The sequence below is a fragment of the Rhamphochromis sp. 'chilingali' genome (assembly GCF_963969265.1).
Source record: "Rhamphochromis sp. 'chilingali' genome assembly, chromosome: 13".
Classification (NCBI taxonomy): Eukaryota; Metazoa; Chordata; class Actinopteri; order Cichliformes; family Cichlidae; genus Rhamphochromis; species Rhamphochromis sp. 'chilingali'.
Window position 1 is genome coordinate 14,155,680 of NC_137940.1, and position 24,480 is coordinate 14,180,159.

At 48.2% G+C, this 24,480-nt stretch overlaps 1 protein-coding gene across 1 annotated transcript in view; it reads right to left on the minus strand.

The window, feature by feature from the left end:
* Positions 1–634: 634 nt before the first annotated feature.
* Positions 635–24,480, minus strand: part of ppargc1b (peroxisome proliferator-activated receptor gamma, coactivator 1 beta) — a 58,426-nt gene continuing 34,580 nt past the window's right edge. The window contains exons 2-12 of the mRNA XM_080900571.1: positions 19,186–19,371; positions 14,384–14,578; positions 10,018–10,143; positions 7,790–8,753; positions 7,616–7,661; positions 6,830–6,894; positions 6,131–6,734; positions 5,887–5,944; positions 5,599–5,717; positions 5,167–5,294; positions 635–4,971 (exon numbers count right to left, since the gene is read on the minus strand). Of these exons, the coding sequence (XP_080756697.1) occupies positions 4,880–4,971; positions 5,167–5,294; positions 5,599–5,717; positions 5,887–5,944; positions 6,131–6,734; positions 6,830–6,894; positions 7,616–7,661; positions 7,790–8,753; positions 10,018–10,143; positions 14,384–14,578; positions 19,186–19,371 (2,583 nt within the window). The 3' untranslated portion in view covers positions 635–4,879. The remainder of the gene's footprint in view (positions 4,972–5,166; positions 5,295–5,598; positions 5,718–5,886; positions 5,945–6,130; positions 6,735–6,829; positions 6,895–7,615; positions 7,662–7,789; positions 8,754–10,017; positions 10,144–14,383; positions 14,579–19,185; positions 19,372–24,480) is intronic.

Sequence of the window (24,480 nt, forward strand, 5' to 3'; positions counted from 1 at the left end):
GGAAACTGGCCGTCTCTAGCAGTGGAAGTATTGGATGCAGTATTGCAGTTCTCCTTCGTACTTCAACACAACATGAGTATTATTCTGAAAATCCGCCTATAAAGAAAGCACTTCCACTCTGCTAACAACGTCCCTGTATCAGAAACCAGCCATTCCCTCCACACTCGCCTCCGGCCTGCACTCGTGACCTGTGGGCAGCTCTTGGCCCTGCAGGTCTGATGAGCAGCTTCGAGGGGTGAATACTGGACAAAGTGCAGAAGTGATGGATTTGTACAGAGCCAGGAGGCCTCCCTTACCCCAGTTTGGTTGGAGATTTCTCCCGGTTAAAAGGGAGTTCTTCATTCCCACCGTCGCCAAACGTTGTTTACAGGGGAGGTCTGATTGTGTAAAGCACCTTTAGACGACTACTGCTGCGATTGGTGCTGTATGACAGGTGGTGACAGCATGAAAACTGAACATACTGTGGGCTGAAGCTGGTGAACCACAGACTGCTGCATTAAAACAGCAGAAAAAGCTTGTTTACGTGGGACAGAGTCAGTGGCTTCAATTTTCGGCCTTGACAAACGGCTGGAGACCTGGGTGGTCTTCCGGTGGCTTCGCCCGTTTGTGCCAAAAAGCAGCACGTGCACTGAAGGTTTGTTCATTAGGATTTTATTTTTGGAGGCAAATCAATGAATATATGTACTTTATACAGTATATGAGGAGCACATCTCTACAGTTTAATAATGTAAACAATCTCTGAAGAGAAATGTATTCAGTTTAAAAGGAAGCCATAATCTTCTGTTTTAAACTATTTACATGAATTAAAATATAATTTATAACATCAGATACTCCGCTTCTATGAAACTAGATTTTAACAATTCAAAAATACTGAAATGCCTTTGTCTCCACATTCTGCAGACATATGAATTCACACAAAACCAAAGACGTCCAAACTAAGTGGCATATAAATAAAAAAGAAGACACGCAAAATAAAACCAACATATGTAAAAATATAAAATCTCACTAGCAGTATTTACCTTTTTGTCTTTTACCAAAAACTAAGTTAAAAAAGAAAAAATAAGAATTTGTGAATCTGATAGTCATTAGATGTAAATAGACAGGAAATCAATAGAAATGAGAAACGATGAAATGAGTATGCCCTTTGTCGAGTTTCCAAACTCACATTTAGCAGATAAAGACGCGTCGATGCTGGGCTCCATTCTCAAACCAAAAACCCGACAAGATGTGAAACGAGGCGTGATCGGACGCGCTTTTTTTTTTTTTTTTTTTTTTTTTTTTAAATGGCCACGGCGTCGCCAACGTAGAAAACCCAAGACGTTACGTGTTTTTCCACGAGCTGCGAGCCAAGCTCTTTATTACTGAAGATTTTTTAAAATTTTTTTGGTTAACCTGCCTAACAAATGATTTTCTTGCCATTTCCCATTTTTCTGAAAGGAAGAGTGGAAAGAAAGGTATTGCATTGTGACGAGGGTATTCCCTTTGGAAGGTTTTTTTTTTAAATTATTTGGATTTGCTGCCTGCTGACCTAGGACCTAGACCAGGCAGACAGCACTTTTATATATATATATATGTATGTATGCTGAAATGTGTTCTCAAAACACTCAGGAGAATGATCAACATCAAAGTTTTCTATAAGAAAGTATATAATCATCTAGATATCTACACAAACACACAAATATATATTCATATATATGTATATATTTTTTATAATATGGCTATTGAAAAAAAGTTGTAATTACGTCAGTAATTATTTAATAATAAACCACATTGGATTGGAAAGGAGGTTAAACAGTAATAATAAAAGCTAGTGGTTCCCCCGGCTGGTTTTTAAGGCTTGCCGTTTGGAGACGGGGGTAGCTGATGTCGTTCACCTGGAGGACTGACTGCAGAAACCCCTCTCGGTCTCAGATTTTCAAATTAAAAGCAGGGCGGAAACCTCAGCCAGAAACTCCGCCCACACACCTGTGCCTCTGCGGGGGGAGGGGGGGGGGTGCAGATATTTAACAGGGTCAAACCGGCGACAGCTTCCTTTTGTTTCCCCCCTCTCACATCCCGTGTTCTGGTCGCGGTGTGGATCGGCTGCTGCTGACACACGACAGAAACTCCTTCCCATTGGCTCTTTGATGGGAAACGCCGTTTCACCGTTTGTGACAATTTTGTGCAAGAGTAAATTCAGATGGCCATTCACGACGCACCGCTTTCCTCCCGCTGCGGTCTGCGCACAGAGCATCCGGCAGTACACCTCAGCACCACCCACACACATTATTTCCTCAGGATGTGAGGATGGCTGTAATCAGAAGATTATTACGTATTGCATCTTAAATTGCTTTTTCAGAAAACTGAAAACAAAACGAATCGTTTCATAAACAGCAAAGAAATGGGACGTGCTAGTGTGACGGACTAAAGGGAACTACAGTGTTGGATTTCCTCCCCGACCCAAACCAGCACCTCCCGCCTGATTCAGAATCAACAGTGACCCACCACCTTTACAAAAACACACAATACATTTTATGTTTACAATGAGGCATAGTGCTATGTACACATTATATACTCATATATTTCTTTTTAACATGTAAACCAGCACATTCTCTCACTTTTGAGTAGTATACATACTAAGCACAAATACTCATTCAGGGGTTCTTGTTCCTCCATCAGTATGTATACGTTTTGGACATCAGTGAGCCTTGGGGGAGGGGTGCGGCCCCCCCGGGACACTTTGCTTGCTGTTGTTTTAGTTTGAAACACTGAATAAGGCGCCTTTGTACTTAGTGTGCGTTCCTAATAAAGTCAGACAAGAATCAAGTGATGTAAACATTCAATTTTTTGTGTGTTACCAACAAGTCGATTAGATAGAGAAAGGAAGAGGAAGGGGAAAGAAGTGGGAGGAGTCTGGGGAAGGCCCGGAACCCTCAAACCCAAAGAGAGAGAGCGAGAGAGAGAGAGTCGGGCCGGGAGCGAGGATGAGCAGATCAGGATTGGGCGCATTCCCGAGGAAGAACGAGGGAAAGACGGGTAACCTGACCTGCTCCGCCCCCCTGGCCCGGCCCAGGTTAGGGTTAGCATCAGTAGTGTCCAACTTAAACACGAGACGAAGACGAAACACTCAGCTACACGAGGACACGGTCGAGACTCGAAGAAACAGACACGCCGAGGACCGCCGTGAGGCGGCCCCGGACACAGAGAGTAGCCCCCCATCGTGGCTAGTAGTGGTAGGAGTCGCAGTATTAAAAGAAACCCACCCACACTGCCCATCAGCAAAGAAAAGCCCCACACCGAAAACACAGAGCAAAGAAACCAGTGACAGACACTTATAAAAGAGGAGGGGGAGAGCGTACACAGACAAAGGGCGGGGGCGGATGGATGTGAGGTAGAGATGCTCATCTGAAGCAGGCGGGAAACCCCCGCTCTGTTCCTTCCCTTTCGGCCGGCCCCTTGCTCGTCCTCGGGCCATATCATGCCACCTCGCCGTCAGCTGTGGAGGCTCTCTCCCTTTGACGGGGTGCTGCTGCTGCTAGCTGCGCAGGGAATGTAAATCGGCCGCAAGCGGACGACCGCTGAGGCCGGAGCGGCTCACGCAGCCCTGCCAGTGTAGCCTTTTAAAGCACCGGAGAGCTCCACAATCTTTGGGCGAGCAGAAACGGGGAAAACGCCACGATTACATTCAGGTCCTCGAATACATTCCACGAGACCAGCCGATCCTTCTGCGTGCTGTCGAGGGCAAGGCTCGCGCCGCGGCCGGCCCACACACGTGACCCGCGGGCAGCTCTTGGCCCCACAGGGCTGATGAGCAGCTTCAAGGGGTGAATACTGGACAAAGTGCTGGATTTGTACAGAGCGCTCTCCATTTTCCTCACGCTTGCTGCTGTCCAGATGTAAACAGTAACGGTTGCATTGGCGGTTGGGGGGCTCCCATCAGGGAGACAGGGAGGCTCTAAGATCTGGGAAAAGTGTTTCCAACTTTCGTCCTGGTTCTGATGGATGTGGGCAAACTAATCTGTGCCTATGCCTCCATCTCAGGCCACGCCTCCAGGCGTTCAAGTAAACTCACATCTTATTTCAGTGCGTGTGAACGAGTGCGGGAACACTTTTCCCAAATCCCGAAAGCCTTCGTGTGTGAAGCAGCAGCAGCAGCAGCCGTAACGTCAGCATGGCGGAGATCGGAGGGAGGGACAGCAGAAACAGGTGCGTCCTTACAGTGCATAGATCAAATCAAGGAAGCACTACAATTACAAAAAGGAAAAAACATGATTTTTTTTTCTTCATATTAGATTTGTAAACTTTCTCAGTCATAAAATAATTACATTAAACGTTTTCTTATATTCTTTGTCCATAACACACACACACAGTAATTTTAAAATTAATAACATCCACAATTTGTCGCTGAAACAAAGCAGGTTCTTTTTTGGGGTTATGCGACTGCACGAGCAAATGCAGCTCGTAGTCGCCTGTCGTGACCTCAGAGGGGCATTTCTCTTTTTTTACAAAACAAACAGAACAACGAACACATGGGGACACACACCACAACAACCAACGCCACGCAGGGATAGCAAGGATCTGCTACTGGGTCTCTCACGCCCGCTTGTCCACAGCGAGGCGACGGCATCCCAGTGCAGACAAGAAAGCAGCACAGAAGCGATCTCTCTGAAGTGACCCTGCACCGCTCTGCGGTCCCAGCGGCGCCTCGTTTATGAGCAGTGTCCTCCGGTGAAAGAACTTAAAAAAACAAGGTCCTCATTGTTTATTCCAACGGTAAAAATGTAAACATTTCGCGAGGTCGTCTTGTGAGGAGGAACCAGGAGTCAGTCTGAGGGCAGAGCCGCGTCGCTGCAGGGCTGATGCTCTTTACTAAGGCTGGCCAGACGGTGGACCTCTACTGTCAGCGGTGCAGGGACTTTTGGGCCTCCTTCAGCAAAGTGTCAAAGTCCATTGCGTCGTACTTGCTCTTGACCGGGCCGGGACCTGCCTCATCTGAAACACACAGAGCAAAGCTTCAGGTCAGGCGTGCTGCTGGGAAACAAACCACAGCTGGGTGCGTGCCCCGCCTCTACAGGCGGGAGGATGCTCTGCGGTAGCTGAAGCGCTCTTCCTCTGCAGCACTAATGACTGACACACCTGTCCAGGTTACTGAGTGCACCTGTGAGTGCTGCTGTGTGCGTTCATTACCGAGGTCTATGTAGCGCTTCCTCGTCAGCCTCCGCGGGCTCACCGGTCCGTTCTGGAAAACACCTTCCCGCTCTCTCCAGTGCTTCTGAACGCCCGATGAGCGGATCTTTATCACCCCGCAACGCTCCCTACAGGCCGGCAGAGGACAGGCGGTGCATTAGCTTACTGGTGCTTTAAGGCGTGGTGCAGACACGTGACATCCTGGATACAATGAAGCAGTGACTTCGCCTCTGACCCCAAAACAAAACTATTACATCAACACCACCAAATGTTTGGGTTTGTCTGCAACAACAGGAGCGGGCGCCATCATTAAATTAAAATTTCAAAGTCACATTTAATGAGCCCCTCAGGAAGTGACCCTCTCTGACCTTTAGGGGCTGTGGCCAATCACGGGACAGACTCAATGACACACACACACACACACACACTTACTCGTTGCAGATGATGACTTTGCAGTCCTCTGCTTTGCCGAAAATCTGAAAGCGTTTCCTCAGCATGTTCTGGGTCACGCTGCTCGGCAGGTTGTGGATGTAAAACACCTGGCAGTTGTCCTGGCAACAGGGAAACCATGGCAACAGTCAGGACAAAGGACAATACAGAATACTGAAAGATGTGTGAACTAAAGCGAGGGGAGGCCGAGCGCAGAGCTGCTCTCAGGTACGCAGAGGCACACCTGACTGTGGCTACATCAGCACTCAGGCTCTGGAACGACGAACGTACCTCGTCAGGATTGGCTTTGATCCCCTGCGTGTCGTCAGGACAAATCTCCGAGTTCTCACTGAAAGAGCAGGGGTGGTTGAATGCGAGATTAGGACAAACACGAGGTGAAAATGAAAGACACGAGCAGGTAACAGGTGACTGCGGCAAAGAAAAAAACCTGTGTTCCAGAAATAATGACCTCTGATCTTTGACAATGTAAGACTCACTGGGATTCTGCTTCTACCCCCCCAAGTGTCCATCTTACCTGGAGTCTTTCTTGCTGGAGGGGGAGTTGGGGCACAGGTGGGGGATGGGCGAGGGCGAGCGAGACACCGACGAGCCCTCTGCCTCTTCTTCAGAAGCTGGCGGCGTGGCAGCGTCCGACTGGCGGTCTGATGGGGGTGACGATGACGATGTCAGCTGCTCCCGCGGCTCTGCAGCCTCCGGGTGCACCAGCCCGTCTTCGCTCTCCTTCCCTTCCCGCTCCTCCTCGGCCACTCTGGGAGTTGGAGCACCGACTCTCTCGCTCTCTGCTCGTCCCTGTAACATGGCGCCAAAGATGGCAGCGCTACGCTTGCGGCTCTCGCCGAGGCTCAGCAGACAGTAGTCATGGTCACCAAAGCCACGGTGGGCGTCAGTCTCGCTGGCCTGGCCCATGCGCCTCAGCTGAGCGTATAGCTCCGTCTGCTCTGGCAGCTTCCGCTGGTGGTGTGCCCGGCTCGCCCAGGACGAGGTCTTTACGGCAGCACTGCTGTTTGAAGCCAGGTGGGCGGGCTCGCTTCCGCCACCTCCACCTTTTCCTCCGTCTGCCGGCTTGAACAGCTCGTCTTCCACGGGCTTGTGAGGCGGAGTCGTGGGAGGGGTGAGACCTGAGTGGGGACGACAAAGGCTTGAGTACATGAGCGAGAAACAGCATGTGCAGCTATGATGTCATCGCGTGGGGCCCCAGCAGCAAGAGGCTTACCCGCCGTTCCGCACAGGTCCACGCTGAGCGTCTGCTCAAAGGCCTTGGTGCTGTACTGGGACTCTCTGCCGGATCAAAGCAGAGGACACGTTAGAGCCCTGAACACAATCACCATTCAATAATGTTCAAAAAAGTACTCTGTCTGCCCAAATTAAATTCTGAGAAACCAGCCAGGGTCCTGATGAATCTGGGTCTGGCTTAAAAGTTCAGAAATGGCCCCATGGATGGTGCTGAAGCCTTTTATCCTGAAATCTCATCAGACCCACAGGTGAGCAGCCGGAATGTGATGGTTCTTCCTGTTTTGGTTACCTTATGCTAGAACTTCTGATGAACATGAGCGTCTTTTATACTGAAGTAAAAGTGAGCTCAACTGGAGAGAGACCGTTTCACTGCAGGGTAAGTGATGTCCCTGTGTTCCTGCACGGAGCCTTAAATTTAGTGTCAGCCCAAACAGTGCACACACTGACAAACTGCCAACCATTCAAATTTTTATAATTAAGATCATTAAGCAAATACCCAAACAGGAAGAAACGAATGAATGGAGGTTTTTATGGTTTCCAAGTGATTAACAGTCATTTGCATGTTTACAGGCTTTAGATTAGCACAGCTGAAACAATCCTCTCAGCATCATAATCTGAAGTATGTTCAGCGTGGAGCGCCTGCTGAGTCACCTCTGCACTGCTGTCAGCTCAACGTTAGTAAACCTAAAGTGAAGTTTCCGGCCTAAATAACTATGGTGCACCTGCATGATGAAACCTACAGGTACTCTGAGCTGTGAATACTCACCCTGCAGACTTTGTGTTGAGAGGCAGACACAGGCAGGCTGGCTTTTCTGCAACCACAACAAAAATCCTCTCACTGCCATGTACAAACTCATCAGCATGTAGGTCAGTATTGCTGTGACGAGGTCACACTCGCAGGCCCCGCCTTCACGAACGAAGGAGGACGTGCGTGACGTACCGTGGCAGCAGGGGTGACTCAGCTCACTGGACGTTAGCTTTCCCCTCAACGTCTCCGTCGTGCTTTCCCCTCCAGCTTGGGTGGGCGGCAGTTTGAGCCCCACCCGTCCCTCCTTCCTGTCTTCTTCCCTGGCCCGTTCAGGCCGCAGCCTTTTGGCAAAGCGGCTGGGAAACGATGCCAGCCGGCGTGAGCGCCGAACTGAGAAGGAGCCGCTGCAGTCTGCAGTCTTCTCCAGGCTTCGTGGTGGCTCAGAGGAGTGGCTTCTCCTCTCAGGGGTCTCAAGGTCTGGCTTGGGGTTGGCGGAGGTGGGGATTTGGGCCGGGCCTGAGGGAGCGGGTTCTCCCGTTCGGTCGGGGCTGAGAGAGTAGGGTGGGCGGTGCAGTCTGTAAGGCTTGCTCACGTCAAAAGAGCTGCTCTGCTGCAAGAGCGTGCGGAGAAGGGAGTCTGCCTTCATCTCCCTTCGCCGAGCGAAGGGGAGCTTCCTGGTGGCGGTGCTGGCTGACCCAGTCGAGCCCCCGCCGGTCCCGGGACCAGCCACCAGTACCACTCTACTGTGAGAAGTTGTGGCAGGTGAGCGGGGGGCCTCAGGTCGGGCCCGGGACCGCAGCAGGTCACGGTCCTTACGATCCCAGCCCTGCTGCTTGCGCGAGGGCAGGCAGTAGGTGTGCATGTACCTGATCAACTCCACCACAGACTGCAGCTCCTTCTCTGAGCTGAACTGAGGCTTCGGTGCCTCAACGGGGGCAGCGGCCACGCTTGCCGCTCCCTCTGCTTCACTGCTGGAGGACTCCTCCTCCTCTTCTTCCTCCTCAGACTCACTGTCCTCGTCCTCCTCTTCCTCGTCCTCCTCCTCCGTGTCAGGAGCCGCAGTGTCCTCCGTGGTGGTGAGGTGGCGGTGAAGCTCTGTGCACAGACGCCCAGCGGGACGCACCGCCCGGGGCTTCCTCTCCTGAGGGACGTCACTCTGAAGATGGAGACAAACAAGCGGTTAGAACAGGAAGTGCTCTGCATTACAGGATAAAAAACATGGCAGTGGGGGCGTGTCTACCAACAACCTGCAAAAAGCACTGCCCAAATGAGCACCACAGTCTACCAAGAGCATAAACCAGAGGGTGAGAAACAAGGTGAGCATGTAGGAAAAAATAACATGCGAGGGAAATATGATGATGCTCAGCTCTGTGTGTGCACCGCTGAGCAAAAACAGCTCGGCTCACTGTAAAAATGTACTATAACGTAACTTTATTAAGTATCCATGGCAATAGATGTTGTTTCCCTCTGCAGGAGGCAGTATCAGTGCCATAAATGATTTTGAAGCCATACTACCTCACAATGCTACTGAGTAGCTGTAGTCTGTTGTGATTGTTATCACAACAGATGATAAGGATCAGTGTAATTAGACTCAAATTCTACAACAATTCTCAGAATTGCTTTGTGTTTGACGCCAGTGTGCTGGTAGACGGCATGTTCAGGTGGCTCAGAGAATCTGATGGAATTTGGAAGCTGGATTTTAAAGAAAACAAGCCATCGGGACGAAACAAAAACACGATCTGAAGGACAAGAAAGGAAAAGTCAAAAGGCCTTTCTGTGCCTAGATATTTAAAAGCTTGTGGAACAACTTTTTGGTCTGCAGCCCTTGTAGCATCGGTGCTGTGAGCTAACACAGTTCAGGCCTGCTATGCAGTAATGAAGGATGCAACTACAGCAGCCTGTAGTCTTCCACTACATCCTGATGCTTCAGATGAACTGTTTTGTTTCATTCTCCTGTCTGCAGCTGTTCCTGGAAATGAAAAATGAAGCCCCACACAACAAAACATGGAAGCGGTTTCCTGCCCTGCACAGAGGCTCACGTTTAATGTCTGTGCTGCGTGCAGCTGTGGATTATCCACATAACTCACTGCTGCCCTCACACCATCTGCCACAGCACAGCTACGCGGCTCTAAAGCTAAAGCCACAGCTCTGTGAACTCCGTCCAGCATCAACAGCATCCTCTCCTCGGGAAGGTCTCGGCAAGCTTTTATTCTACAGCTTAACAATCTGTAAAAACTGCTTCGTACTGTACCATTTACTGCTGATGTACTACTACCTACGCAGCCACGAGTACTGCGTCGACTCATTGTAAAAATCCAGAGACTGGAGAATTTAATTTTGATAATTCGTTGCTCTGTTGAAAACCTAATTCAACAAGTAGTGAACTTTTAAACAGCACGTACTGACAGGAAGTGTCTCACCTTCAGCAGAGGCCTGACCGGACGAAGGCGCAAGCTTCTGTTGCAGTAGCGATGGCCATTCACGCCCTCTTTGTGCACGTCCATGCCTGCAGGCATGTTGGGAGGCGTCAGCAGCAGCTTCTTCAGCTGAGGAGGAAGAAAATCAAAAGGTTTCAGAAGTGTCTTCATGACGTAGACATAGAGCGCCGCTTTGTGCGCGTGCACGACGGCGAGGCGGATGTACAAATGTAGTAAAAACACAAACACGGGAGAGGGCTCACAGAGAGATGAATGCGCCAGTTTTTAATCTACGTTCTGTCAGCTGTTAACACTTTGCTGATGGATGTTTGTACAAGAGTAACATGCAGGCCGGGTCAACATACTGTACATTTATCACTCGACTAAAGCTGACAGCGACACGGCACGCTCACGTTCCCATTAAAAACTCTCTCTTTCTATAATAACCGAGCACGACTGCTCCTTCATCCCTCCATCACAGTCTTCTTACAGGCATGAAGCCAACCTGTCCTTCATCATCCCCCAGTATTACCCTTCAGCTGAATATTAACACTAGCACCCCCCAAGCCCCGCCCACTGTCCTCGTCGCCCATTCAGTGCAGGTCTGAGCTTCATGTCAGCTCCATCAGCTCCTTTTTCAGTCTCTCTGAATCGCTGGTAGAAACTCACGGATGTTGCCGCTTTATAAAAACTCTGTTTCTGATTGGGGCCGTCACAGGTAAGCAACATTATATGAAGACCTACTGCAGGGCGTGCAGAGCGTTTATGATGGCGTGATGCTGCGGCTGACTCTCTGGAGGTCAGCAGCTGTGTACCTGTGAGCGACGCTGCACATCATCACCAGCCGTCAGCACTGGCTGCAAGCACAGATACTATCTGGGTCGGGGTGAGTGGGCCGGTCGCCCACATCGTTAATGGGCCACAGCGGCTCTTTGTGGGCGAGCCAACTTGGCTCTGAGCGCGTGCTGATGCTCCGCTCAGAGTCCCATTGAGGGGCGTGAAAGTGGCAACTGAAGGTTTGTGTCTGTTTGGACCACTGAAAGCATCCGGGGCCCTCAAACACACAGTTTACTCTTCTTCGCTCTACTCTACTCTGGACACCTCCCACAGCTTCAGTGGCCTCATCAATGGAGGCCTTGTTCTACACTGGGACAAATAGTCATGAAGAAAGAGCCAAGGGCCAATCACATGTGAACAAACTGCAAGAGTGTGCACAAGCACCGAAAGAGGGGGACACGGTGCAGAGAAAACACATGTTAAAAGCTTCTGCACGGCTCTTTTAGCTCTGAGGAAACTGAACTTGTCACTGTTTATGCAGCTTTATACGTATATGTCATGTAATTATAATCACGCCACACAGACACGACTTTTAGAAGACTTTGGAACAAAATTTAGGATTCTAGGATTTATCAGTAGAGGCCGCCACCTCATTTAAGCCTGAACACAGTGACAGCAGTCATGTGACAGCACGCAGAGTAAAGAGAATAATGTTGTTAGGAGGCTGCTCTGCCTGCATGGATGTCCGGCTGCTGCACCTGTGAGAACACCTTCACTTTTTAAAATTGTTTCTCAAGTCAAACGCAGCCCTGTGCAGTGTAATAATTTAAAGCTATTTAAAGAGTCTCAGAGTTGCATCTGTCACAATCAAACTGCTCTGGAGTTTTCTACATGTGGACCTTTGGGATCAATATTATCAAAAGTGCACCAAAACTTCAAGAATAAACGACGGCGACAGTCATGAAGTCTGAGCTGGCGTTTCTGTGACCTTCGGGGTCTCGTACTTACAACCTGAGTTCTGGCTGACTGATGACCGCCGAAGCTTCAAGGACAAACGTGTGAGACAGCAGAGACGACGGCATGTCGTGGCGTGACAGCTCACTATCTTTGGCCTGTTTTGCACCAAACAAAAGCTTCATTGCATTTAACCGCCTGCAGCGATGCCCGACTTCCTGCCGGCACACACTCACCGTTAGCGCTCACAGGCTTGACTGCTTCTTTTTTGGCTTCCTCAACAGCCAAACTGTCCTGATTACTGAAACATTTACCGTCACTGCAATTTCCACCAATTTGGAAGGAATGCCCTATTTTCCTGCTAATGCCTCTCAGATCCGTCCCCACTACTGTTAGTACACTAGAGTACTCCAGTCATACAGTAAAACCTCTGTCTTACTACCGTGTATATAAGTATTATTCCTAAACGTGTCGTTGGTGATGTGTTCTGCATGTTGTCAAACTGAACACTCAATCCCAGTGGTGTCACTAAAACAGCTCGCAGTGGGTGCACACACTTTACAGTGTAGCTTTAAATGAACAGGGATAACGATGATGGGGCCCTGGACACTGGACATGATTACACCAACACTGTCAAGGCTCCACCTACGTGTCTGTTAGTGTCTGTGGTTCTGTAGTCTTAGTGTTCAGATATTATTTAGGTGGGGAACAGAACCTCTCATCATTTATATTTGGCGCTCCTTGACCTCTTGGTCCTTTTGTATACATACGTGAGAAGCATGAGGCATAAAAATGCACAGATTCCTTCTTTTATACTGCACCGCACCGACCTCTGACCCCAGCTCCAACCTCTGACCCCAGCACAGATATGAGCAGGTGTCAGTTACATTAAGTTAGTAAAAGCATGAAGTGGAGGTGCTGGGGTGGGGTGGGTTGCAAAGCGGTTTGAAGAGGTAACAGCAGGCAGGCTCCCACCCTGAGCCTGGTTCTGTTGGAGGTTTCTTTTTGTTCAAACAGTTTTTCCTTTCCACTGTTACCAAGTGCTTGCTCCTAGGGGGTTGTCTCATTGTTGGGGTTTTCTCTCTATTACTCCAGTATAAAGTATAAAGCGGCTTGAGACCAAAGCAGTTACTACAGTGCACCTGTACCAGAGAAGAGCAACGGCTGATATGCTGCCATCGCTCAGTCTGCTTCCTCACGGCTTACACACTGCAGCACAGCTGCATTCACTGTAAGGCTCCATCATTCATTTGCTGGTATAATTCTGCGGAGCAGTTCAATCCAAGGAGACTCAATGGTGTCTTCTTTCACTGTAAGAACATATTTTATTGTTCCATAAAGGATATTGACCTGTTCTTATCTCACAGTCTATCACTGCATTCATTTTAGAGCCCAGCAAATGTGGCTCAACAGGGTGGTTTTATAGATGGCCTCATCGTGTCAGTACAAAAAGAAGTCAGAGCATGCTGGTAAACATTTACACTGCAGGTATTCAGACATCCGCCATGACTCACGACTGCCAAACAATAGCATCTTTGTCAGCTGCCGCTAAATCAGAGCACACAAGTAAAGCCTGCGAGCACCGTGCGCTGAGGAAGCGGGTGGATTTGTGTTTGTGACGAGAGCAACAAGACCGCATTGGAGGTAATCGCATGAGCAGTCAAATAACTTCCTGCTTCAATTACCTCCAGGCTGAGCCCAGCAGGGGGGGCTCAACAGGTTTCAGAGTTTTTGGTAAGGAGGCGACGGGCTCAGGTGCACACAAGGGCTGATAACGGGGGGAGGGGCAAGTGGGGAGAGAACAGGATTTGTTCCAGGAAGAGTGATTCAGGGAACAAGGAAGAGGCCCGGGGGGGGGGGAGAACAGACACACACACACTTCAGCACAAAGACCAACACAGACCACCTCACTCATGGTCCTGAGACTGTGTAGGTCTGCAGAATCGTCAAATCACTCACACAACTTTGAAAGTTTCCTAAAAGTCTGAAGTCAGCAGCTCGCTGTAAGAAACTGTTGTATCGCCGTTCTCAACACATCTCAGACTTTATTCTTTTTCAGGATTTCATCATTTATGACCAGATCTCATTCTCACACAAACCTCTACAAGGCGCTCTCTCTGAAGCATTTCACCCTATTTGTGTGACTGAAATAATGCCTGGTTCCCAGAAACGGGACCCCCACCCCCACACACACACAGGATGAAAGGTTACTTTGTGCTGCTCTGTTTTCCTGCAGTTAAAGGCAGACTTTGAACCTCGCAGGCCGATGAGGGGATCATGAAGGTTAGTGAACGCGACACAGATGGAGATACGGGGGAGAAAGCTGCAGGGAGAGCATGGGAAAGGAGAGGCTCAGCACGTCGGGGTGACGAGGGCTGGATAGGGTTTGAAGCTCGCATTAAAGGATCTCTGTCTGTTGGGCTGTGAGAGACGTTTGATTTGCAGACCAATGACAAAAGAGAAACAGGAGATGAATACCAAACATAACAGCCCTCTGTTATGTTTGGTATATTCATCTCCTGTTTCTCTTTTGTATACCAAACATAACAGAGGGAGATGTGGAAAATTGAGGTCCAGACCCAGAATAGAGACAAAAGAAACAGTTCTGATGCTGCTTCACGCCGCTCTGTGTTCTTACCAGAGACGGGTCCTCGGTCTCGGACCCCAGAGGCTGGCTGAAGTCCTCGGCGCTGAGAGAAAGACCATCTTCCTCTTCTTGGCTGGGCTCCTCCCCCAGGGCGGGGAACACAGAGAGTCCACCCACCTCGGCATCCACAATCCCATCCAAACTGTCGGTGAGAGCGGCGAGCAGAGCCGCGTTCTCCTCTTCTATCTGCAGGAAGAGAACATGGGCGGGATCAGGAACACCGATACAAACCTCAGAGACCCACTATTAATCCACCACACCAGATCTATCACCATCACCACATTCATATGAATGGATGGATGTTTGGATGGATGCATGGATGTATAGATGTATGTTTGGATGGATGGATGGATGTATACATGGGTGGATGGATGGATGTATAGATGTATGTTTGGATGGATGGATGGATGTATACATGGGTGGATGGATGGATGTATACATGGGTGGATGGATGGATGCTTGGATGTATAGACAGATGTCTTGGTTCTCAGACTGAAGGACTCTTCGGGAGCTGAATCACTCCTCAAACAATGCCCCATACATTCTGATCACTCTTTCTTCTTGTTTGTGTCATTTATCACAATAACATCACAGGTCAGGTGACTCCACTCTGACCTTTGACCTTGTTATCTCCGTCAGTACGACACTGAGTTCTCTGCAATGCTGCATGTGCACTTCTGTAATGTTTCAGCATGAACATTGTCTCGTTTGAAGAAAATAATGTTTATGTGTAATTTCAGTCCAAGCTCAGCTCTCTTTCCACCGCTGGCCCTCCTGTGACATCCACACAGGAGTTGTTTACTGTTGATGAGCTGCCATCTTGCTGAGAGCAGAGTCTGGTGGAGAGGCGATAGCACGGCTGGCCTACGGGAAGCCAGCGAGCTTCATTCATCTGTCTCTCTCTTTTATCATCCAGATCCATCTGTCCCCAGCTGCCAAAACTATTTATTCCTACATTTATTCTCCATCTTCAGGCCAGCTCACGTCTTCTCTGCGGGAATCTACACAGTGCTATATCAGCAGAGGAAAGCCTTTGATTGGCTAAAAGCAATACTTAATTTAACAGTCACAGAAAAACAGATTTACATTTACCTGACAATCAAAATACAGACACTTACTTACTTACACTTTGTTAGGTACATCTGCTAGTACTGAGTTTAACTCTTCATGGCTCAGATTCAACAAGCTGCTCAGAGACTGACATCATTATGACATCATCACACAGCTGATGCAGATGTGTCTCCTGCATCTCAAAGCTGCTCTGCAGGACTGAGATCTGTGTCTGTGGAGGCTGCCTGAGTGCAGTGAACTCACAGTCATGTTCTAGAAACCAGTCTGACATGATCTGAGCTTTGAGACACGGAGCTTTGTTATCCTGCTAAAGACGGTGGAATGAGGTCATAAAGGATAGGCGTGGTCAGCGGCAGCACTCGGCCAGGCTACGGAGTTTAAACGATGCTCAGCTGGTACTGAGAGTCACACCAGCAGCAGCCTGAACACGGACACAGGCAGGATGGATCCATGCTTTAAACTCGTCAGACCAGGAGACGTTTCTCCAGCTTCTGTTGTCCAGGTTTGAGAGTCTGTGTTAGCCATAGACTCAGTTTCCTGTTCTTACTGACAGCAGTGACACTGGTGTGGTCGTCTGCTTCTGGAGCCCATCTGCTTCAAGGTTCAGAGACGCTCTTCTGCAGACTTTGGTCGTGTCCAAATTCATGGGCTGCATCCTCCTGAGGACCCGGCCTTCGCAGTCTACGTGGGCCAGGTCCTCAGAAGGTTGGGTAGGCCGGAAGTAAACGGCCGTGAAATTGGACGGTCTAGCCTTCTGATTAGCGTCACCGCTGTCTCGGTGGAGTTTAATAAACTCAGCCGTCTGCTCCTTGCTATCTAAAATATAACAGGACACTGGCGTAAATTCTCGACTGTCTCATACTTCTGTTTAATCAGGTTTCTGTTTGACGTTTAGTCAGCTGTGTGAAAACCAAGGAGGAACCCACCCGGGGGATTAATAAAGTTTTATTTTATCTAATCTAATCTAATAACTTTAATCTCAGCCAAACCGATTTACTCACGAACAAACAAAACACTGAAAAAAGCCCAACAATAACATTTTTAGGTTGTCTAAGTGACTTATATATTACGTTTAACCTGAGCAGCGAAAGTCCGCGGTGATCTGAAAATGATGTGCCGGGAGTTGTGCCGTTCTCGGCCGCATCAGTAACCCTCGAGCTCCCGGCTAGCTGTCGAGCTGGTGGGTAGCAGACGCCTCCGAAAATGTCGAAGCACTTTTGCAAATATGCGATATCTTGATAAACCGAGCAGATATTTGATGTTTACACAGCTACTTTCTCGCCTGAAAATATGTTAAAAGTTTATTTTGTGACCCAGAAAGATTAGTATGAGTAATTTTAAAACTTAGTAGCGGCCGCCATTGTTGGAAACTGGAGTTTGGCTGGGCCGCGCTATGAATTCTGGGATATGGTAGGCCACGAAGGACACATCCGACCCATCCTTCAAATTCGGAGAAAAGGAGGACGCATTTGTCGGCTGCATTCGGAGGAGTCTACGAATTTGGACAGCCTTCGGCGCGTCGCTGTGACGTAATCGGTCTACAAATGCGGCCTCAGGAGGATGCAGCCCATGAATTTGGACACGACCTTTGGTTGTAGCGAGTGCTTACTGGAGTTATTGCTGCCTTCCTATCAGCTCTAAGTAGACTGTCCATCCTCCTCTGACCTTAGCGAGTCATTTCCTCCCACAGAGCTGCTGCTGGCTGGTTATTTCCTCTGAGCTCAGAGATGGTTGGAGATCAGTGTGTGAAACACTCAGACCAACAACCATGCCACATTCTTTCTTCATCATTCTGATGCTCGGTCTGAGCTTCAGCAGCTTGTCTTGCCGTGTGATTGGCTGACACACGAACAGCTGAATAGATGTCCACTGAGCATGTGTGGGCTTTTATTGCTAAAATCATAATTCTAAATCAATTTGCTCTTTCCTTTCCTGATCTCTGCACTCTGAGGTTAAATTAAGTCACACAAACACGATCGATAACCTCCAGCTGGGGATGAGATTGCGACACGCGACCGTAAATAAGCACCATATTGACTGATAGCAGAGGGGCAGAGACACTGGGAGGGCTTCATGTGCCTGCTTATCACTCTATTCATTATTCGTATTCATAATCAAACGCGGTCTGACCATCTACACTGCTGTTTTAATCTGATCAATATAGTATTGACTGAAATATAACATATCAGAGGAATGAAGGGGGGTGCTGTGTTTTTCAAAGCTGTACATGTGCAGAGTGAGTTTGCAGAAACAGAAAAATGAGTGAACACAGACCAGAACGCATCAGGAGGAGCAGTTACTGGTGACAAACACAGAAAGGAAAAAGTGCCATGAAGCCATCAAAGAGCTCCCGATACCACAAAGGCCGGGAAGTAAAGCAGCTGCAGTGTTTGATCGAGACAAAGAACCAGAAAAACGGTGAGATTAACGCGCCCGTTTCCTCTTCGTGTATTTTCTTATTAGTCGGCTGCTGTTAGACATGAAGAATCTCACTGCTGTAACTTCTCAGTATGAATACACCTGTGTCCATGATTGTGTCTTTGCGACTGTGTGTGTGATTTTGTCTGTGCTGTATGATTGTGTCTGTAACTGTCTGTGTTGTGCGTCTGTGATCTTGTGAAGTTTAGTTTCGTGTCAGCAACAGGAAGTCAAAGAGTCGCTCAGGCGTCAGCTAATGTGCATCGAAGTAAGAATAAAACTGAGGCGCTCAGAGTGCAGACAGGGGCTGTGGGTGTTTATTTACCTGAATTCCCATAATGCTTTGCCTGTCTTCATTTAACCAATACTCTCTGTGGCACATTGCAGCATCAAAGCAATTTCCATCAGCAGACTTGCATTACACAGCAGATGATGTGGACCTAAATGCTACTTTATCTCTCCGTTATTGTCTTTTTATTCTCGAGGTGCTCTCAATTTAGCCTCCATAATGGGACTGCAAGACTTTGCAGGGACTGCAAACCTATGGACGATCAATGATCCAGGGCCGGCTCGCAGATAAAGAAAGATTAGAAGGGTATTCCTTGAATTCATCCCGGAAGGGCACCAGACACCGGAGCCTCGGGCTTTCAGCGGCCCAGCAGATGTGCTGCTTGCATCATCGTGTTACACGCAGCATAACTGGGAACTACTTTCTTGGCTGGGCCCACAGAGACACGCTGCATGTCCACATCTAAGCACAAGGGTCAAGACAGGGGTTTGGGTTTTACACCCACTTCAGCATAGGAAACTTTGGCTCTCTAACAACATGCTTCTGAGACCCAATTCCACGAAAGGCACGTGTGAGATTCAATTAACAGCTGAATTAATTCATAAAACAACAGCTTTGGTCAAAAGGTCTGAAAAAACAAGAAGGTGCCAAAACAAAAAGCACAGATTCAGCCTCTGTTTGGTGTGAAGTGCTGAGACAAGCCTGCAGCGCGTGGACATGTTTGCCAGCTGATTCCGGCCTAACACCTCGTGCTCGCCTCAGTTCACTAAAATAATATCAGAGCATATATTTTGTACACTGTGCAGCTAAAGGAGTCAGCAGGGAGTATTTGGGAAGTCCTTCACACAACACCAACTTTGTCTCAACACTAAACAACAGACGAAGATTCATTTCCCTCTGACCACCAGCTCTTCCAAGAATAGAAAGATAACGAGCATAGGTATGAGAAAGAAAGACGCCGAAAAAGGAGACGTATTTTCGAGAAGAGGCGCCGGCTTCAGGACAGAAACCTCACCTCGAACAGCTCGTCTGCTGTGCTGTAGTGAATGGAGGCCGGCGACGCGTTGGCCGACTGATCGTTGCACCACTGCAGCTCGCTGAGGCAGTTGACGCTGTCAAAGTCGCTGGTGTCCAGCTGGGAGAGGTCAATGTCCGGGAAGTCGGTGTCCAGACGGTCCGAACACACCTCCTCCTCCCCATACTCAGGACGGAAAAAGAGAAGGAGAGGTCACGTTAGTTAAACATTGAGATCAAAGCAGCATTCCCAGGAGCCTGGGTTCTTTCGGGATACAAAAAAATAGCACAAGTCACAAAGATCACAGCTGGGTAAAAGTGTTTTTGTTCTGCTTTGCCTTAAGCAGTGGATGATGCTATCTGTGCTCTCTGAAACACAAACGTGGAGATGGTTCTCCTTCCACGACTCCGATGAGTCTGAATGTTTCTGTGTGGTTGTACTGTCAGAGCTTCAGTTCCAATCAAGCCGCCCTTTCTCAAAGTGAGAGGCACTTTGGATAAAAGTCTGCACTGTAAATCACTGTTCGCTGTCAGCATCACAAGGAGCTCTCATCAACAGCTGCTCATTAGATGTAATAAGGCTTCCACATTAGAGGAGGTTCAACACCAGGATCGCACAGACTGTCTGTCACATGTACAGTCGCCCAGTGTGGACGGTCATCATCTATTAATGCACGTCTCACTGTGGTCACAGTGACACATGTGATGAGTGCTGGTTTTACTGAGCTGCATGTGTATTCTGACTGAGGAGGTGGATGGTTGATATAAAAATTCAAATTCAAATTTTATTTGTCACGTACACAGTCATACACAGTACGATATGTAGTGAAATGCTTGGACAACTGCTCGTGACCTAAAGAAAACAAAAAAGGAAAAGGCTATGAATAAGAAAGGAAATAAATATGAAAAATTAAAAAGGGTAAATTTAACTAGGAAGGAATAAAATATAAATTAAGGTTAAAAATGAAATAACTGTACAACACAAATTAGAATGAAGGGTAAATTTAACTGGGAAGAATAAGATAAAGATAAATATATAAATTAAAGTTGAAAATAAAATAACTGTACAACAAAATACACAATATAGAACTATATAAGAATGTATGAAGAAATCTAAATATAAATAAATATATACACAATAACAGCAGCTGTACAAGTATTAACCGGAAATGAAGAATATAGTGACCAGTGTTGTGCAAAACCAAAGTCCAGAAAGTCCAGTGTGTGTGTAAGAACCATATGTGTGGGTCAGTACTGTGTGGTGGTGTGATTGAGAGACCGTATCGCCTGCGGGAAGAAGCTCCTCCTCAGTCTCTCTGTGTTGGTCTTCCGGGAGCGGAATCGCTTTCCTGACCTCAACAGAGAGAACAGTCTGTTGTTGGGATGGCTGAGGTCCTTCACGATCTTCCTGGCCTTGGTCCAGCACCGCCTGCTGTAGATTGAGTGCAGGTCAGGGAGCTCGGAGCGGATGGTGCGCTCAGCTGACCGCACAACCCTCTGTAGAGCTCGTCTGTCCTGCATGGTGCTGTTCCCGAACCAGGTTAAGATGTTTCCCGCCAGGATGCTCTCTATGGTGCACGAGTAAAAGTTCCTGAGCACCTTGGAGGGCAGTTGGAAGTCTCTCAAGCGTCTGAGGTGGTAGAGACGCTGTCGGGCCTTTTTCACCACGGTGTTGATGTGACAGGACCATGACAGGTCCTGCGTGATGTGAACTCCGAGGTATTTGAAGCTGTCCACTCTCTCCACTGGGCACTCGTTGATGACGGGGGTCTGGTAGTTCCTCTCCTGCTTAGTGCTGAAGTCCACTATCAGCTCCTTTGTCTTACTGACGTTTAGAAGGAGGTTGTTCCTCTGGCACCAGTTCTCCAGATTCCTAATCTCCTTCAGGTAGGCCGTCTCGTTGTTATCAGAGATCAGGCCCACCACGACGGTGTCGTCAGCAAACTTGATGATGGTGGTGGAGCTGGTAGTGGCCACACAGTCATATGTGTACAAAGAGTACAGCAGGGGGCTCAGAACACACCCCTGGGGGGCTCCAGTGCTGAGAGTGCTTATAACTTTGTTTTCTGATGTTCTTTAGTGACAAATATCTCAAAGTTGTTCGAGCTCTGCGCGTCACTCACTGCAAACACCGAAAGAGAAAAAAAAAGGAGACCTAGGCTTAGACACACAGCAGAGGAATGGAGATTATTTCCAGGCAGTAATCAACAACGAGGATCTCCTACGATCACATGAAATCACAGGAACCTCCACATGAACTCTTATGGACATAAAGGACCTCAGCAGGCACCCTCTGACCCCTCGCAACATCTGAGGTAACAAGACCTCAAGAATCATTTCCCATTACCAAATCACTCGACACCTACACGAAGCCTCTGCCTGAAGGAACAAGAGCCTTCACCCTTCATAAAGTCAGGAACTGCCAAACACTTCTCTAAAACCTCAGCGATGGCTTGCCCAACTCTGAAAAACTCACTCCCTGAAAATGTCCGTTGCCCATACAAGACGATTTCAGATCCCGCTTCCTAATCAACAATTCCTGAAATGCTCTCAGGAACATGTGAAAAGGGAAACTGTGCTCAGTTTGTGTTTTACCCTCAAGATCACATCTCTAAATTCTTTACCATGTGGCTCACAGTCACAGCAGGCCGAGCCTCTCACACACACTGAGCCACGTCACTGCGAAGAGCAGGAAGTGTGTGTGCGTGACTCGCCGTGATGGGAAATGACTGCGTGGTCTCTGAAGGGAGGAGGAAACATTCCTTCCTTAACGTCTGCATGAAGACGACACACAGAATCAATGTCCTGTTTTATGAATGATGAGGAAACGACAACACACACACTGGGTCGACCAGTTAAACGTATTTAACTGATTCAAACAGATCAGCTTTCCTCAAACACAAAGCAGCTCAGCTTGTAGCCGACTCGTCCTCTGCCGTTTGTGTCTGAGCGTGCAGAACACTCTGTCCCAGCAGCAACTGTCACGTTTCTATCAGGTTTCAGCTAGCATAGCTGAGACCACTGATGTGATGATGAAATTAACCAAATTAACACGTTCAACACGAGCAGTGCTCTCTGCTCACACAATGAAAGGAACACTTTTTATTCCGAGTTCAGAGACCCACCATCTCTGAGGAGGCGTATCCTGTCATTAGGTATCAGGGTGAAACCCTTGGACCCACTGTCAGACTATGTTACATGTTTTAATGTTATATTTAACCACATATGGCCTAAAATTGCACTCGTTCAATTTAAATGTTTTATTTGAAGCATCATCTGCACACAGAGGCTTTTTCACCAGTGACAGTACGACTGTCTCTGTGGTCAACACTCGACAAACAAACGATCACAAACAAGAATTAATGAGACTTTACTTGCAAAGGTTCTCTTTTGTGCTTATAACATGGAGATGCTCACATGCAAAGTTTAAAACAGTCTTTGTTTGTTTTGCAGAGGACGACTTTTCAGCTGCTGGAATAAATTCATGGCACTGCAGCAACAGCTTTACGGCATGTTTCAGAAATATTTATATTTATATTTCCACGGCAACTTCTTCTAGAAGATATTTTAACCACCGTATGTGGAAAAACTCGCAATACATCAAGTATATATAGCACACTTGGGGCGACCGTGGCTCAGGGGGTTGGGAAGCGTATCTGTAACCGGAAGGTCGCCGGTTCGATCCCCGGGCTCTCTGTCCTGGCTCTTGGTCGCTTTGTGTCCTTGGGCAAGACACTTTACCCTACTGGTGTTGGCCAGAGGGGCCGATGGCGTGATATGGCAGCCTCGCCTCTGTCAGTCTGCCCCAGGGCAGCTGTGGCTACAACCGTAGCTTGCTTCCACCAGTGTGTGTGAATGAATAGTGGCATTGTAAAGCGCTTTGGGTGCCTTGAAAAGCGCTATATAAATCCAATCCATTATTATTATCCATTATTCTACATCAGACCCAATGCTGAGCCATTCAGATCAGCTCTGGGAATCTCTGGAACTGTGCAGGAGCTTCTGTTTGTAACACATAACACAGTCCACATCGGCAACTTGTCCAGCTGACAGACCACCACCAGCTACAACAAAGCAGCTCTGAGCCGTCTTCTACTTCACGGTCACCATGAATCAACACATTTTTCATAAAAGCAATTAACAGTATTAGTATATTTCTCCCAATCAGCTGTTCGATCGACAGCCAGAACACAGAAATGATAAAAGCCTCATCGCTCCTCTCCCCATCCCGCTGCCCCATCATTTTAATATTTGGCTGTTTTTGGACTGCGTGTTTTATCCCACTTTTAAATCAAAGCATAGTTACATCACACACACACAAACACACCTTCAGTGATCTCCAACCTCAGCTCACCGCCTCACTGTGCGTCTCGGTTTATGAGTGTTTATTCAGCGTGTTTATTTGGGTCATGGAAGAGATAAGATCAGCTGATAGCGTTTACGGTTTCATAAACGACTCATGAGACATGATCAAAGAGCCAATCAGCAGAGAGCATAGGAACCGGAGCGGTGGACAAGCTGATGAACGGAGCCGGAAACAGAAGACGCGCTGAAGGAGAGAAGAAGAAGAAGGACACAGGAAGGAAGATGTAGGTCAGAATAACGTCAGCGAAGGGAAAAGGGGGGGAGAGCGGTCATGACTTCACTGAGCAGGAGGAGGAGGAGGAAAGGTGGAGTGACAGAGGAGAGGGCGCCCTTGGTAAGACCCTCCCCCCGCTGCTGATGCAGGTGTGTTTCACCTAACTGAGTGTGAACCTCCCTCAGCATGCAGCTCACATCCTCCTCACGTGGCTCTGACTCATCCCCATCCTTTCTTCATTCCTACCATCATGCAGCCTTCCCTCGTTGGCCACTCTGCCCTTTTCTCCACTTACAGTTTCCTCGTATACTCTTTTTACCCTCGTCCATCAGAGGACAGTCTGATTGAATGTTACCACTCCTCCCTCCATCATCCTCCCTTCCCTCCACCACAGCCATCAATCAATAAAACCATCCCTGAACATGACACGCATGCACAGGCACACACATGAGGACATCCCACGTATGTAGAACATGTCCCAGAACATCAGTGCACACGTGACGCTGCAGCAGCGGAAGGCGATACGAGGCTGCGGCGTGCTTGTAGTACTGCACTGACTCTGAATAGCGACAAAGACTGTAAGCTTCTCGACATGAATCAGACGCCGGGAGGAGGAAGCAGCTCGGCGAGGAGCAATTCTGCTCCTGTTTCCAGGAAGGATTGTGTTAACCGTCTCTGCAAAGATACAAACCAAACATAAACACGTGTGCAGCATCC